This window comes from Anolis sagrei, chromosome X, assembly GCF_037176765.1.
Source record: "Anolis sagrei isolate rAnoSag1 chromosome X, rAnoSag1.mat, whole genome shotgun sequence".
In the NCBI taxonomy this organism is placed as follows: Eukaryota; Metazoa; Chordata; class Lepidosauria; order Squamata; family Dactyloidae; genus Anolis; species Anolis sagrei.
The window spans coordinates 30,645,366-30,661,007 of NC_090034.1; the positions used below are offsets into that span (position 1 = coordinate 30,645,366).

At 45.1% G+C, this 15,642-nt stretch overlaps 1 protein-coding gene across 2 annotated transcripts in view; it reads left to right on the plus strand.

Moving 5' to 3' along the window:
* The first annotated feature begins 648 nt into the window (after positions 1-648).
* TMEM116 (transmembrane protein 116) overlaps positions 649-15,642 on the plus strand; it is a 37,897-nt gene continuing 22,903 nt past the window's right edge. For both annotated transcript variants that reach the window (XM_067473078.1, XM_067473079.1), the window contains exons 1-4: positions 649-739; positions 1,227-1,273; positions 7,449-7,512; positions 11,183-11,323. In XM_067473078.1, coding sequence (XP_067329179.1) covers positions 698-739; positions 1,227-1,273; positions 7,449-7,512; positions 11,183-11,323 — 294 coding nt within the window. In that variant the 5' untranslated portion in view covers positions 649-697. The remainder of the gene's footprint in view (positions 740-1,226; positions 1,274-7,448; positions 7,513-11,182; positions 11,324-15,642) is intronic.

Sequence of the window (15,642 nt, forward strand, 5' to 3'; positions counted from 1 at the left end):
GATGAGGGTAAGCAATTCTTCTGTTTCATAGGAAAATGGAGCTCTACTCGGCCAAATGTTTTCATCCGTTTAATTGCCTTAATGCGATTAAGTCCTAAGAGTCGCATCCACTGAGATGTGTTCCACGCTGGGCATGCGTACTCAGCAGCAGAGTAACCAAGCCCAAAGGCAGATGTCTTCACTTTGTCTGGTTGTGATCCCCAGGTTGTGCCAGTCAGCTTTTTTATGATGTTATTTCTAGCACTCACTTTTTGCTTGACAGTCAAGCAGTGCTTCTTGTAAGTCAGAGCACGGTTCAGAGGGACTCCCGCCGGATGGGAACACATCCGAGGGTCCCCTGGGCCGCGTCTTTGTAGACAGCTCATTCTTTCAAACCAGAAGCGACTGCAGTATGCAACCAAAGCAACAAAGGGGCCTTTACAGGACCAACGATGATAATAACAACAGCAAAGCGATCAGAGATGCCCAATCCAGAATGGCCTTGAGCATCCCTGGTGCCATTTGCTTTCCCGCCGGCAGGGGCCGCTATTGCTTCGATTTGAAACAGCGACCTGAAGCCGAAGCGCTGCTGGAGAGAACGAGGTGCATCTGAGAATGAACTTCAGGGCTGGGCTCGTGAGGGCGAGGCTTAGTGGAAAGGGGCGGGGCTTCGGCGCTGCCTTGGCGCGGTTGTGTGCGGCTCCTGGAGCGGCTAGGCATGGCGAGCCTGGTCCCTCTCCCCTTGGCCCCTTGGCCCCAGGTGAGTGCGCCTCCTTTTCCCGTCCATTTCTCTCTTCCCAGGGGTTTTTCTCCTTTCTGGACTACAAATCCCATCACCCTCCTGCAGGAGGATGGGTCATGCAGTCCAGGCAAGCCCCCTCTTGGCTTGATTGGTTTGAAAACGACTTCAAGGTGATTGAAAAGTCTTGAAATGGGCTTTTGTCCCCTTCTCGAGCATCTACACTGTGGAATTAACGCGGTTTAGTACCGCGTTCGGCTCGATTCCACCTCCAAACTGCAGGAGGGGCTGCCATTGGCTATAGACCTGAATGCAGTTTAGTGGGACTTTTCACTGCCTATAGAAGAGTCCTACAGACTCCTGGGAGTTGTAGTTCGACAAGGTCTGGAACCTCCCCAAACTTACATCTGGCATCATTCATAATGTATAAGAGAATAGTGGAATGTATAGTAGATAAATGGGAGGAATCCATCTCTTTTTATGGTAACCCCTCTCTCTCCCTTTCTAGTTTTTTGCAGTGATCCACTGGATCCAAGCTATCACCGCCTCCTTAAGGTACTGTATCACAAGCCAATTTCTTTCCTTTTGGGCTTTGGGGCTGCCGGTGGCAGGCTTGCTTCAAGGTACATAATAATGAGGGGGAAAACCCAAGGAGGGCCTCCTGCTGGCAGTGATTTTTCTCCCCTCCTCTGTTTTGGGGCATGCAAAGACCTACACCTCCTGCTGGGATCCTCCCATAGATGAGCTGCATTGATCTGCTGCTTTTCACAGACCCAACTCCAGGTGATCTGCACCCAGTTTATCCACACAACAACTTCCAGACAAAGAGATTCCAAATTAATACTTCTTCTTCTGTGATTCTCCTTCTCCTTTCCTCCTTCTTTTCCTTCTCCTCCTCCTCCTCCTCCTCTTCTTCCAGACAAATCTATTCCAAATTAAGGCTTCATCTTCTTTGATTCTCTTTCTCCTTCTCTTTCTTCTCTTCCTTCTTATCCTCCTTCTTTTTCTCTTTCTCCTCCTTTCCTTCTTCTTCTTCTCCTTCTTCTTCCAGACAAATATATTCCAAATTAATACTACTTTTTTATTCTCCTTTCCTCTTTCTCTTCCTTCTTATTCTCCTTCTCCTTTTCTCTTTCTTCTCCTTCTCCTTTCCTTCTTCCCTTTCTTCTTCCAGACAAATATATTCCAAATTAATACTACTTCATCTGATTCTCCTTTCCTCCTCCTCTTCCTTCTTCTTTTTCTCTTTCTTCTCCTTCTCCTATCCTTCTTCTCCTTCTTCTTCCAGACAAATGTATTCCAAATTAATACTTCTTCTTCTGATTCCCTTTCACCTTTTCTCTTCTTGTTGTTCTTCTTCTTTTTCTCCTCCTTTCCTCTTCCTCCTCCTCCTTTTTCCTCTTTCTTCTCCTTCTTTCCTCCTCCTCCTCCTTCTCTTCTTCTTCCAGACAAATATACTCCAAATGAATACTTCTTCTGATTCTCCTTTTCCTTTCCTCCTCCTTCTTCTCTTTCTTCTCTTTCTCCTTTTGTTCTTCTTCTTCTTCTTCCAGACAAATATATTCCAAATTAATATTTCTTCTTCTGATTCCCTTTCTCCTTTCCTCCTCCTCCTCCTCCTCCTCCTCCTCCTCCTCCTCTTCTTTGTCTCTTTCTCCTTCTCCTTCCCTCTTCCTCCTTCTTTTTCCTCTTTCTCTTCCACCTTTCCTCCTCCTCCTCCTCTTCTTCCAGACAAATATACTCCAAATGAATACTTCTTGTTCTTCAGATTCTCTTTCTCCTTTCCTCCTCCTCTATCTTTTTTCTCTTTCTCCTTCTTCTTCCAGACAAACATATTCCAAATTAATACTTCTCCTTCTTTTGAATATCTTTCTCCTTCTCATTTGCTTCTCCTCTTCCTTATTCTTCTCCTTCTCTTTCTCCTTTCATCCTCCTCCTTCTCCTTCTTCTTCCAGACAAATATATTCTAAATGAATACTTCTTCTTGTTCTTCTGATTCTTTTTCTCCTTTCCTCCTCCTCTTGCTTTTTTCTCTTTCATCTTCTCCTTTATTCCTCCTCCTCCTCCTCCTTCATTTCTTCTTCCAGATATATTCCAAATTAGTACTTCTTGTTCTTCCGATTCTCTTTCTCCTTTGCTCCTCCTCTTCCTTCTTTTTCTCTTTCTCCTTCTCCTTTTCTCCTCCTCCTCCTCCTACTTCTCCTCCTCCTTCTATTTATTGTTATTCCGTAATGTTAATATAATTAATGTAACCATTTGGACTAAAGTGGACATTCTTAGAAACTTATAATTAATTAATCACCTCAGTCTTCCCCTAACCCCCATTTTTTATTTAAATTGATTTCATTGATTTAAATGTATTTATTTATTTATTTCCTTTACTTCTATACCGCTGTTCTCAGCCCGAAGGCGACTCACAGCGGTTCACAAGGCACAAAACACAGCAAAATTCAACATCAATATAAAACAGTTAATAACCTAATCCAATACACAATTAATACATAATTACTATAGTAACCATTCCTTAACATCTCATCATTAAAAACATGATCCAGGTTCGTCGTCCATTGTTCCATTCTTGTGTCGTTACCAGTCTTTGCACCAATCATTCGAATGCCTGCGCAAATAACCAGGTCTTTACTCTTTTGCGGAAAACCATCAGAGATGGTGCCAATCTGATGTCCGTGGGAAGGACGTTCCACAGCCGGGGAGCCACCACCAAGAAGGCCCTGTCTCTCGTCCCCGCCAGCCGTGCTTGTGAGGCTGGCGGGATCGAGAGCAGGGCTTCCCCGGAAGATCTCAAAGTCCTGGTGGGTTCATAGGCCGAGATGCGGTCGGATAGGTATCTTGGGCTGGAACCGTTTAGGGCTTTAAAGGTCAATGCCAGCATTTTGAATTGAGCCTTGTAGCAAATCAGTAGCCAGTGGAGTTGGCGCAACAGGGGGGTTGTATGCTCCCTGCGTCCCGCTCCTGTTAGAATCATGGCTGCCGAACGTTGGACTAGTTGAAGCTTCCACAATTGGTTCTTATGTTGGGTCTTACTGTCTTCCACAATATTCTTAGTCTAACAAAACACCCACCAATGTAAAAATATTAATCTATTTTTATTTTGCTTTTTGATTCTGTCGGTTCGTTTCTCCCAACCCCTTTAGGATGGCAGTTTAGGAATTTGTAACAGTATATCTATTAATGAGGGCAGAAGGGTCCTGCAATCAATTCCTCCCTCCTTTGCAACAGATCCCTCTTCCAGCTGGAAACACACACTTCCTTGCCTGGCAATGGGTATTTCCCCAAAGAGGTGTTTTCCTCCTGCTGTTTGATGTGTTTCGGGGAGGCAAAGCTTACAGATAGAGGCAGAAATGCAGGCCTTTCCTTGGTGCCGCCAACTTTTTTCCATGCCATGCTCCTGTGCTTTATAAACATTGGCTGGGCATTTTCCAATGGATGTGGACAAGATCCTTGGAGAGGTGAGGGGTGACCACATGCATCCTGGACCCCTGCCCATCCTGGCTGATAAAGAAGAGGGGGTTTGGCAGAGTGGGTGAAGGTGGTGGTTAATGCCTCCTTATGGGAAGGCAAGATTCCAGCAGGACTAAAGAAGGCCGTCATAAAACCGCTGTTGAAAAAAACCATCACTGAACCCCACTCAATTGAATGGCTTTCTGCCAGTTTCCAATTTCCCCTTTTTTGGAAAAGTCTTGGAACATGTGGTGGCCTCGTAACTCCAGGTGTTCTTGGGATTATGTGGATCCATCTCAGTCTGGATTTAGGCAGGGTCACAGAACTGAGACAGCCTTGGTCCCCTTAGTGGATGATCTGTGTAGGGAACTGGACAGGGGGAGTTTGTCCTTGTTGGTTCTCTTGGACATCTCAGTGGCCTTCGATACTGTAGACCACAGTATCCTTCTGGGATGCCTCACGTGAATGGGGCTTGGAGGTACCATCCTACAGTGACTCCGGTCCTTCTTGGAGAGGTGTTTCAGGTGACACCTATTTGGCCCCTCAGCCTTTTTTTATGGGGTCCCACAGGACTCAGTACTGTCCCCCATGTTGTTTAATATCTACAAGAAGTCACTGGGAGAGATCATCCAGAGCTTTGTAGTTCGATGCCATCTGTATGCAGATGATGTACAACTCTGCTACCCCTTTCCACCTTCTTCAAATGAGGCTGTTCAGGTCCTGAACAGGTGCCTGGCAGCTGTGACGGTCTAGATGAGGTTGAACAAATTGAAATTGAATCCAGACAAGACAGAGGTACTCCTGGTCAGTCACAAGGCCAAACAGGGTATAGGGTTACAGCCTGTGCTGGATGGGGTTACACTCACCCTGAAGACTCAGGTTCATAGCTTGGGAGTTCTGGATTCATCGCTGAGCCTGAAACCTCAAGTCTTGTCAGTGGCCAGGGAAGCATTCACATAATTAAAACTTGTGCGCCAGTTGTGCTTGTACCTTGAGAAGCTAGACTTGGCTGTGGTGGTCCACACTGTTGTTGATATCGAGCAAGAATTTGGGGATCTTCACCAAAGAGAGCGTGTTAGCCCTGGTGAGATAGAAAAGAAGCACCCAAGATTTTCTCTGATTTTTCCCAATAAAAGGTCTCACCAAGTTGAAGAAAAGCCACCGAGTTGTCTTTATTTCATCCCAGCTGGTACAGATATCAAACCGCAATCCCTTGCCAAAATCAACATGTTTGGCAGGGCAAAAAGGAGTACATTTTATAGGAAATACAGAACTGTCAAATTCAAACTTCCCACCTCCTTGCCGGCTTCGCGCTGATTGGCTGGAGTCATCAGCTGAAGGGAGGCATGGCTGGCTTAGGCACGCCTCGGCCTATGGGGAAGCCAGCTTCTGAGCCAATGAGGAGCGAGGAGGCGGTACAAGTGGGAAACAAAGAACCGAGAGAAAAATGAGTGGATTAAATGTAACCTAATGGTTTGTCCGATGGCCAGCGATAATCTGGAGATTCCTCAAGCTGGCCTGGTATTGTCTTATGAGGGTGAAATATACAAAAGTGGCTAGCACGGCTGCCAAGCCTTGGTAATCTTCAGTCCTGGATATGGGATCAATTGATGTTATCTGTCCATTGGTTTCAACCAAGGGGAGGAAGACAATGAGTGAGGTGGATGGGGCACCCTGATCTTCCCCGAAGGCAGGATATCCCATTGTTGATGAATGATTGAGTCACCATGGGGTGCTCTCCTCGGGCGGCCATGCTCCGAGGGGCGCCATTGTTACTGTCATGCAATAAGTCTTTGTTGAGTTCTTTGGTCAATGGGGAATTCATCTCAGGAAATAGGAAGAAATTTCCCAAGAGTTTGTCATGCTGGGGTCATGAAAAGGTGGCATTCCATATTTTATACACACACATATATAGGGTTCATAAGGCATAAATTGGGGGGAAAAGGGGGAAGAAATTCATATCAGCTCACCCCACCCACTAGAGTCCATAAAGAGTCCAAAGCTATGAAATCATAAAATCCTAAAATTTGTGGGGACGAGAGACGGAGCCTTCTCAGTGGTGGCACCTCAACTGTGGCGCTCGACTGTGATATCAGACTGGCCCCCTCCTTCCTGGTTTTCAGGAAAAAAGTGAAGACCTGGCTATGGGATCAAGCATTTGGATAGTGCAATATAGAACTAGCATAACTGTAGCAACACAAATAATGACTTCTGGAATAGGTTTAATGGTTTTAACAGTTCTACAGTATTTATCTGTTTTTATCTGTGCCACCAGGGTCACCTGGTGGCACAGTGGGTTAAGCTGCTGCTGAACTTGCTGACCGAAAGGTTGGTGGTTCAAATTTGGGGAGTGTGGTGAGCTTCTGCTGTTAGCCCCAGCTTCTGCCAGCCTAGCAGTTTGAAAACATGCAAATGTGAGTAGATCAATAGGTGGGAAGGTAACAGTGCTCCATGCAGGAAGGTAACAGTGCGGGAAGGTAACAGTGCTCCATGCAGTCATGCCGGCCACATGACCTTGGAGGCATCTACGGATAATGCCAGCTCTTCAGCTTAGAAATGGAGATGAGCACCAATCCCCAGAGTCGGACATGACTAGACTTAATGTCAGGGGGAAACCTTTACCTTTACCTTATCTGTATTTATGTAAATGATGCATCGTATTTTATTTGACTGTATATGTGGCATTGAATATTGCCATGTTGTAAATCACTCTGAGTCCCCCTCAGGGTGAGAGAGAGCGGGATAGAAATATTGCAAATAAATAAATAAGTATGTCAGTGGGAGCGTTCCATGATATGATATTGCTCCTCCAATTCCAGCAATTGCAATTGCGGGGAGAAGCTCACTTTTGCAAACGCCACATTTTCCTGTGCTGGCAAGCAAGCTCTGAAGCACCTTCCTTATGGAAAAGAGCATGGTGCCAACATTCCCGCCTTTTGGGCACCGGGTCAAGATATTAGTTTCTCCAGGCTTTGCAAATTGTCGAACCTGCCTTTGCTTGTTGTGTAATGTGCCTCTCCATTTTATTGTGGTCGTGACCAATGATTTCAATGCCTTGAGAGATAAATTAAAAAGTATGCAGAAGAGCTTTCCTATGGGAAACTAAAAGGCTTAAGGGGGACACAATGGACCTCTGGGAGACTGTTGTCCCGCATCTCTCCATGCCATTCCTGCTTCATTTTAGCACTCTGCTCTTTGATAGCAAATGAGCCCTCTGGAAATTAAAGTTGGCCACCTGCAGCCCAACTAAACTATCCTTTCCTTTCTGCAGTGTCATCGGGTCCAGCTCTATGATTGGCTATGCCATCTTCCAGAACACAGCCCGGTCCCCCGAGGTAAGGCCATTTATTGTGCCCCCCCCCCCCCCAGGAAAAAGAAAGCTCAACTGCACTTTTATGAAATGCAGTTTGATGGGAGGAGCTGCGGTCGCCTCTGGGAATGCCGAATATTGTCAAGCACATTCTCTCCTTGTGGCTAAAACAAATATTTAACTCCAGAGGCTTGGAGGAGGTGAATCATCGCCTTGGTTGGCTTTCCTTTTGGCTGGCCGGGCCCTCGACCTTTCCGGTGGGGCACTCATCAGCTATGCAAGAGTGGAGCTGCAAGACAGAGTCCTTTGCAGAAGCTCAGCTGCTTGCTGTTCAATACCCCATAATCAATTTCTTTTTATTGAACTTGAGGCAGAGCAAGCAGATCATAGTGAACCAATGCAAAGTTGTGACATACCATTGAATTGTAGAGTTGGAAGAGACCCTCAAAGGCCATCTAGGCCAGTTCCATTCTGCCACAAAGAAAGGCACAGTCCAAGTTCTCTCAACAGATGACCATCCAGCCTCTGCTTAAAAACCTTAATAATAGTGATGATAGAGAATAAGACTCTATCATCACTATTATTATTTTTCTTTTTAATGTTTTTTTATTATTATACTAGCTTGGGTCCCCGGCATTGCCCAGGTTATTAGAAGAAGTCATTTGTTTATTTTACAAAATGCATAAGGTTGTGGGTGAACTACAACTCACATAATGTCAGATGTGAAACTCCATCAATACTAGTTTGTCATGTTGAGCAAGTTTGGTCTAGATGCATCATTGGTGGGGTTCAGTATGCTCTCCAGCTGCAGGATAAATTACAACTACCTTCATTATTTTTAATGACCTTTTCCAATTCGAAGTTTAGATTATCCTTTATGACTATGGCCACAGGATGAATTACAACTCCCACCGTGGTGGGTCAGTCCCATCAAATTCCTCAGTACATTCAGTTGATCATGGGGGTTCTGTGTGCCAAGTCAGGCTGTGGTCCATCATCGGTGGGTTTCGGAGTGCTCTTTGATATAAATCACAGTGCCTACAACAAACAAATGTCAAGGCCAATTCTAACCCAAACCCACCAGTATTCAAATTTTGGCATATCGGGTATGCCTGCCAAATTTGGTGCAGATCCATCGTTGTTTGTGTTCACAGTGCTCTCTGGATGTAGGTGAATCACAACTCTTATAAATCCCTCCAACGATCTCCAGTATGTTTCGTTGGTCATGAGGGTTAGTTCCAGGCCCATCGTTGGTGGGGTTCAGAGTGCTCCTTGATTGCAGGTGAACTATCCATCCCAGTACCTACAACTCCTATATATATTAAGGTGAATTCCTCCCAAACCTCTCCAATATTTTTTGTTGGTCATGGGCGTTCTGTTTGCCAAAGTTGTCCAGGTACTTTGTCAGTGGGGGTCACAGTTCTCTGTCTTGATGCAGGGCAAACTAGGACTTCCATCATGTTGAGTCAGTTCGCCCAAACCCCTCCAGTATTTTCAGTTGCTGCTCAATTCCTCTCTGTTTGCTGTGCACCATAGGAAAGGGTAGGATAGGGTTAAGGGAGAGGCAATGTGTGGGGTCATGCAAATAACACACCAATGGAGAGAGTCAGAAACACTGGGATGTATAGGAAACACATACAATCTAGGTTGAAATTGTCCCCGTATGAAAGCCTTCACTTGGGTGGTGGGCAGTATGGTGTTTGGGGAGGACATTGGCAGGGGCGGGGAGACATGTTCATGGCGCTTGCTCTAACCTGAAATGTCCTTGGAGGGAGGGCTTTTTGTAGTTCCTCAGCACTGAGGCTTAAAGCTGTTTGCGGAAGCGGGAGGCTGTCTTTGTAAGTGGACACCTCCACACATACACATTTTATTATATGTATAGATGTATATATAGCTAGAAGATAGATAGATAGATAGATAGATAGATAGATAGATAGATAAAATGAGTAAGTACAATTGTGATACATTTATAATACAATAGACATATAGGTTCTTGCGGGTTTTTTCGGGCTATAGGGCCATGTTCTAGAGGCATTTCTCCTGACGTTTCGCCTGCATCTATGGCAAGCATCCTCAGAGGTAGTGAGGTCTGTTGGAATTAGGACAATGGGCTTATATATCTGTGGAATGGCTGGGGTGGGGCAAAGAGCTCTTCTCTGCAAGAGCTGGGTGTGAATGTTTCAACTGACCACCTTCATTAGCATTTGAAGGCCTGGCTGAGCCTAGGAAAATCCCCTGTTGAGAGGTGTTAAGATGTGCTTGGTGGTTTCCTCTCTGCTGTTTTGCTGTTGTAATTTTAGAGTTTTTTAATACTGGTAGCCAGATTTTGTTCATTTTCATGGTCTCTTCCTTTCTGTTGAAATTGTCCACATGCTTGTGGATTTCAATGGCTTCTCTGTGTAGTCTGACATGGTGGTTGTTGGTGTGGTCCAGCATTTCTGTGTTCTCAAATAATATGCTGTGTCCAGGCTGGTTCATCAGGTGCTCTGCTATGGCTGACTTCTCTGGTTGAAGTAGTCTGCAGTGCCTTTCATGTTCCTTGATTCGTGTTTGGGCAATGCTGCGTTTGGTGGTCCCTATGTAGACTTGTCCACAGCTGCATGGTATACAGTAGACTCCTGCAGAGGTGAGAGGATCCCTCTTGTCCTTTGTTGAACGTAGCATTTGTTGGATTTTTTGGTGGGTTTGTAAATTGTTTGTATGTTGTGTTTCCTCATCAGCTTCCCTATGCGGTCAGTGGTTCCCTTGATGTATGGCAGGAACACTTTTCCTCTGGGTGGATCTTCATCTTTACTCTCGTGGCTTGTTCTTGGTCTTGCAGGTCTTCTAATGTCTGAGGTGGAGTATCCATTGGCCTGGAGAGCCCAGTTGAGGGCTCTCCAGGCCAATGGATACCAGGCCAACAAATGCTACGTTCAGCAAAGGACAAGAGGGATCCTCTCACCTCTGCAGGAGTCTACCGTATACCATGCAGCTGTGGACAAGTCTACATAGGGACCACCAAACGCAGCGCTACCAGTATCAAAAAACTCTAAAATTACAACAGCAAAACAGCAGAGAGGAAACAACCAAGCACATCTTAACACCTCTCAACAAAAGATTTTCCCAGGCTCAGCCAGGCCTTCAAATGCTAATGAAGGTGGTCAGTTTAAATATTCACACCCAGCTCTAGCAGAGAAGAGCTCTTTGCCCCACCCCAGCCATTCCACAGATATATAAACCCATTGTCCTAATTCCAACAGACCTCACTACCTCTGAGGATGCTTGCCATAGATGCAGGCGAAACGTCAGGAGAAATGCCTCTAGAACATGGCCCTATAACCCGAAAAAAACCCACAAGAACCTAGTGATTCCAGCCATGAAAGCCTTCAACAATACAATAGACATATAGTTTCCTTTAATATCTACTATACATTCCACTCTTGTTTATAGTCTATCATTCATCTTCGTGCCCTCCTCTCTCCCCCTGAGTCACGTGAACAACCTCTTCTCTGGGCTGATTTTGCTGGCAGGGGTTGAATTAAATGTTCCTTGGAGCACCTTAGTAGTAACGAAAACAGGAATCTTATAAAAGCTGCTTTCCGGTGGAGAGTGAAGCAGCTACCAGCCCACTCCATTGTAGCCAATGGCACCTTGCAATCTAGAAAACGGCCTTTTGCTCAAATGACTCCTCACCTGATTTGCTCTATTCACAGGGCCGCCCCCTCTTCTACCTGAGTCTCTCGGATCTCTTGCTGGCGGTCTGCTGGCTTGCTGGGGCCCTCCTTTATAGCCAAGAAGCTACGGAGCCGAACCACTGGGAAGCCGCGTGCTACAACCTGCAAACTACAGGACAGGTGAGATGAGAGGGCCATCTTTGCTTTGGGCAGCATGGGAAAGGTCTTCGGGGCCCAGAATGATGGTCACCAGGTCATCCTCCAGGTCACTTGAATGGAGCCCCCTTTGCCCAGTCTGGTGGGCCAGGGTAGTATTGGCCTAGACTCTGTAGATCAGGGCTATGGAGACCCATTGAGATTTTGAGTTTTGAACTCCTGGGTTATAAACACAATAGTTTAAAAGTCTTAATATGAATATGCTGTCTGAAGGATTCTGCAGATTGTAGTCCAAAGACGTCCCTTTCCCAAACCAGGTTTATTTTGAAAACCAACCTCTTGCTCCATGACTTTTACTATGTTCAGTGGACTTCTCCTCTTTTTCTCCTCCTTCTCCTTATTCCTCTTCTTTTTCTTTTCCTCCTCTTCCTTCTTCTCATTCCTCCTCCTCTTCTTCTCCTTCTCCTCTTTTGCCTTATTCCTCCTTCTCTTCTTCTCCTTCTCCTTCTCCTTCTGCTCCTCCTTATCCCTCCTCCTTATCCCCCTCTTCTTCTCATCTTCCTTCTTATCCTCCTCCTTCTCTTCTTCCCCCTCATCTCATCCTCCTCCTCCTTATTCCTTCTCCTTATTCATCCTCTCCTCCTCCTCTTCCTCCTCCTTCTCCTTATTCCTTCTCTTATTCTCCTTATTTTCCTCCTTATTCATCCTCTTCTCCTCTTCCTCCTTATCCACCTCCTTCTCTTCTTCCCCCTCATCTCATCCTCCTCCTCCTTATTCCTTCTCCTCCTTATTCATCCTCTCCTCCTCCTCTTCCTCCTCCTTCTCCTTATTCCTTCTCTTATTCTCCTTATTTTCCTCCTTATTCATCCTCTTCTCCTCTTCCTCCTTATCCTACTCCTTCTCCTTATTCCTCCTCTCCTCCTCCTCCTCCTATTCCTCCTCCTCCTTATTCATCCTCTCCTCCTCCTCTTCTTTTCCTCCTCTTCCTCCTCCTCATTCTCCTTATTCCTCCTTCTCCTGATTCATCCTCTCCTCCTCTTCTTCTTCTTTTCCCTTTCCTCTTCCTCCTTCTCATTCTCCTTATTCCTCCTCCCCCTCCTCTTCCCTTTCTTATCTTTATTCCTCCTCCCCTCCCCCTCTCCTCCCCCTCCTCATACTCATCATTATCCTTACTTCTCTTCTCCTCCTCTTCCTCCTACTTCTTATGCTTATTTCTCTTCTTATTCTCCTACTCTTCTTCTTCCTTCTTCTCATTACTCCTCTCCTTCTACTCCTTTTCCTTGTTCCCCCTCCTTCTCTCCTTCTCCTCCTTCTCCTTATTCCTCCACTCTTCCTCTTCTCCCTTATCTTTATTCCTCTAATTTTTCTTTTCCTCCTTTTCTCTTCTTATTCCTCCTTCTCCTCTCCTCCTCCTCCTCCTCTTCTCCTCTTCCCCTTATCCTCCTCCTTATCCTTATTCTTCCTCCTCCTCTTCTTCTTCTTCCTCCTCCTCATATCCCTCTTTATCATGTTGTACTCCACCTTGAGCTGCGAGAAGAGGAGGAAAATCATCATCATCACCCTCTCTAAAGAAGGGACTCGAAGTGGCTCACCAATATAATATAATTTCAAACCTAAAAGTATACAAAGATTGCAATGGACACAAACAGTCTTAAAAATAAACAGTTTAAGCCCATTCAAAACCTATCCATCTAGCCAGAACCGCTGCCTCCCCCTGACTTCATCTTTAAAAACATCCGTCTTCAAGCACTGCTGTACAAATCAGCATCATATATTGACCTGAGTACAAAATATCATATAGTTGGAAGAAAGACTCAAACCAGTTACATGATTACAAGAAATATTTGAAGATGGGTTCTATCATCCATTATAGAGCAATTAGAAGTCCCTTTAGGGCAGTGGTTCTCAACCTGGGGTCCCCAGATGTTTTTGGCCTACAACTCCCAGAAATCCCAGCCAGTTTACCAGCTGTTAGGATTTCTGGGAGTTGAAGGCCAAAAACATCTGGGGACCCCAGGTTGAGAACCACTGCTTTAGGGGGAAGGGGGACTACATTGGAGGCCGTCTCTCTAAAGCTTACCGCTGTAGTCCGTGTGTCATCCATCATGCCAGGAAAACTCATCTTCCTGTTTGGATGAGTTCAATTTTTCCATGGCAGCAAAGTCAGCTTGAGAGCACATCTGGCCTCCCTGAAAGGCTTCCTTGGGGCTGTTTGGAAGAGAGCTTTGGGCTTTCTTTGCAGGCAGTTTGATGGTCTGGTTAAGAGGGGAATTGGGCATCTCTCATAGTAATAGTAATAGTTGTAATAATAATAATAATAATAATAATAATAATAATAATAATAATATGGTGATGATGAAGATAATGATGATGATGATAGAACTGCAAAGACTCTGGCACAAGCCAGTAAAGGTGGTCCCAGTGGTGAGAGCACACTGGGTGCAGTGTCTAAAGACCTTGGCCTGCACTTAAAAACAATCTGCATTACCATCTCTCAGCTGCAAAAGACCACCCTACTTGGATCTGCACGCATTATTTGCTGATACATCACACAGTCCTAGACACTTGGGAAGGGTCCAACGTGTGATCAAAAACAAAAGCTAGGATAGTGATCTTGTTTGCTGTGTACCAATCTTGTTTAGGAGCTCCTGTTGGCGCAGTGGGTTAAACCCTTGTGCCGGCAGGACTGCTGACCGAAAGGTCAGTTGTTCATATCTAGGGAGAGTGAGTTGCGCTCCCTCTGTCAGCTCCAGCTCCCCATGCAGCGACATGAGAGAAGCATCCTACAAGGATGGTAAAAATCAAACATCCAGGCGTCCCCTGGGCAATGTCCTTGCAGACAGCCAAATCTCTCACACCAGAAGTGACTTGCAGTTTCTCAAGTTGCACCTGACATGAAAAAAAATTCTTGTTATTATCAAATAATGATGATGATGATGATGATGATGATGATGATAATAATAATAATTGACCATAGGGTCATGCTGGAGGCACAAGCTTTGTTTCATGCACAGAGTTATTTAAAATATTTTGGAGCATGTTTGCACCATCAATGTTTAACATTTACACAAATGATCAGCCACTGCCAGAAAGGACAGAAAGTTTAATCTATGGTGACGATTGTGCCATCACCGCTCAAGCAGAAAACTTTGAAATGGTTGAACAGAAGCTCTCCGAAGCTTTTGGTGCTCTTACTGCGTATTACAGAGAAAAACAGCTTATTCCTATTCTGTCTAAAATGCAGACATATGCTTTTCATCTTAAGAACAGACAAACATCTCAAGTTCTGAATCCCACTGGAGCATTGCAGCACACCAAAATACCCGGAAGTTACTCTGGACCGTGCTCTGACTTACAAGAAGCACTGCTTGTATATCAAGCAAAAAGTGGGTGCTAGAAATAATATCATATGAAAACTGAATGGCCACAATCTGGGGGTTACAACCAGACACCGTGAAGACATTTGCCCTTGTTCTTTGTTACTCTGCTTCTGAGTATGCATGCCCATTGCGGAATACATCTCACGTTAAAACAGCGGATGTGGCTCTTAATGAGATATGCCACATTATCACAGGATGTCTACACCCTACACCACTGGAGAACTTATACTGTTCATCTGGTATTGAACCACCTGACATCCATCGGGAAGTAGCAGCCAGTAACGAAAGGACATCTCCGGCCCATCCTCTGTTTGGATATCAGCCAGCATGCCAATGTCTTAAATCAAGAAACAGCTTCCTAAAATCTACAGAGATACTCACAGGAACACCTCAGCAAGCAAGAGTCCAAAAGTGGCAGGTTAAAACCAGAACCTCAATCAGTGGCTGAGACCAGATGAGAGAAGATGGGGGGATTTGGAAGGCGCTGAACAGACTGTGCTCTTAAGAAATGGGTCTGTGGACATACGAGCATGGAGCAAACCACAGACCACTGACTACAGTTCAGTCTGAGCCCCGCTACATGCACAATGGAGGAACTTCTTACAGCAACACCAGAGACACTCCAAGTGGTCAGTTTCTGGTCAAAGGGCATTTAATATAATGCCAAGTTTTTAACTTTGTGGTTTTTCTATACATTATAACTGTGTTCTCAATTTGTTTCTGACACAATAAACAAATAAATATTATTATGTTTATTGTGTATCTTGGTGTATGTCTTTCATCTCTTGTTTTAATGACATTGCATCCCACTTCAAGCTGCAAGGAGAGGCAAGAAACACATGTATTGCAATTGGCAAGGAAGTAGATAGCATTCTAGGTGCATTGGCTGAGCCAAGGGAGCCCACTGGGTCCTCTACACCGCAGAATTGATGCAGTTTGGTGCCTTGTCAAACTCCAACTCCC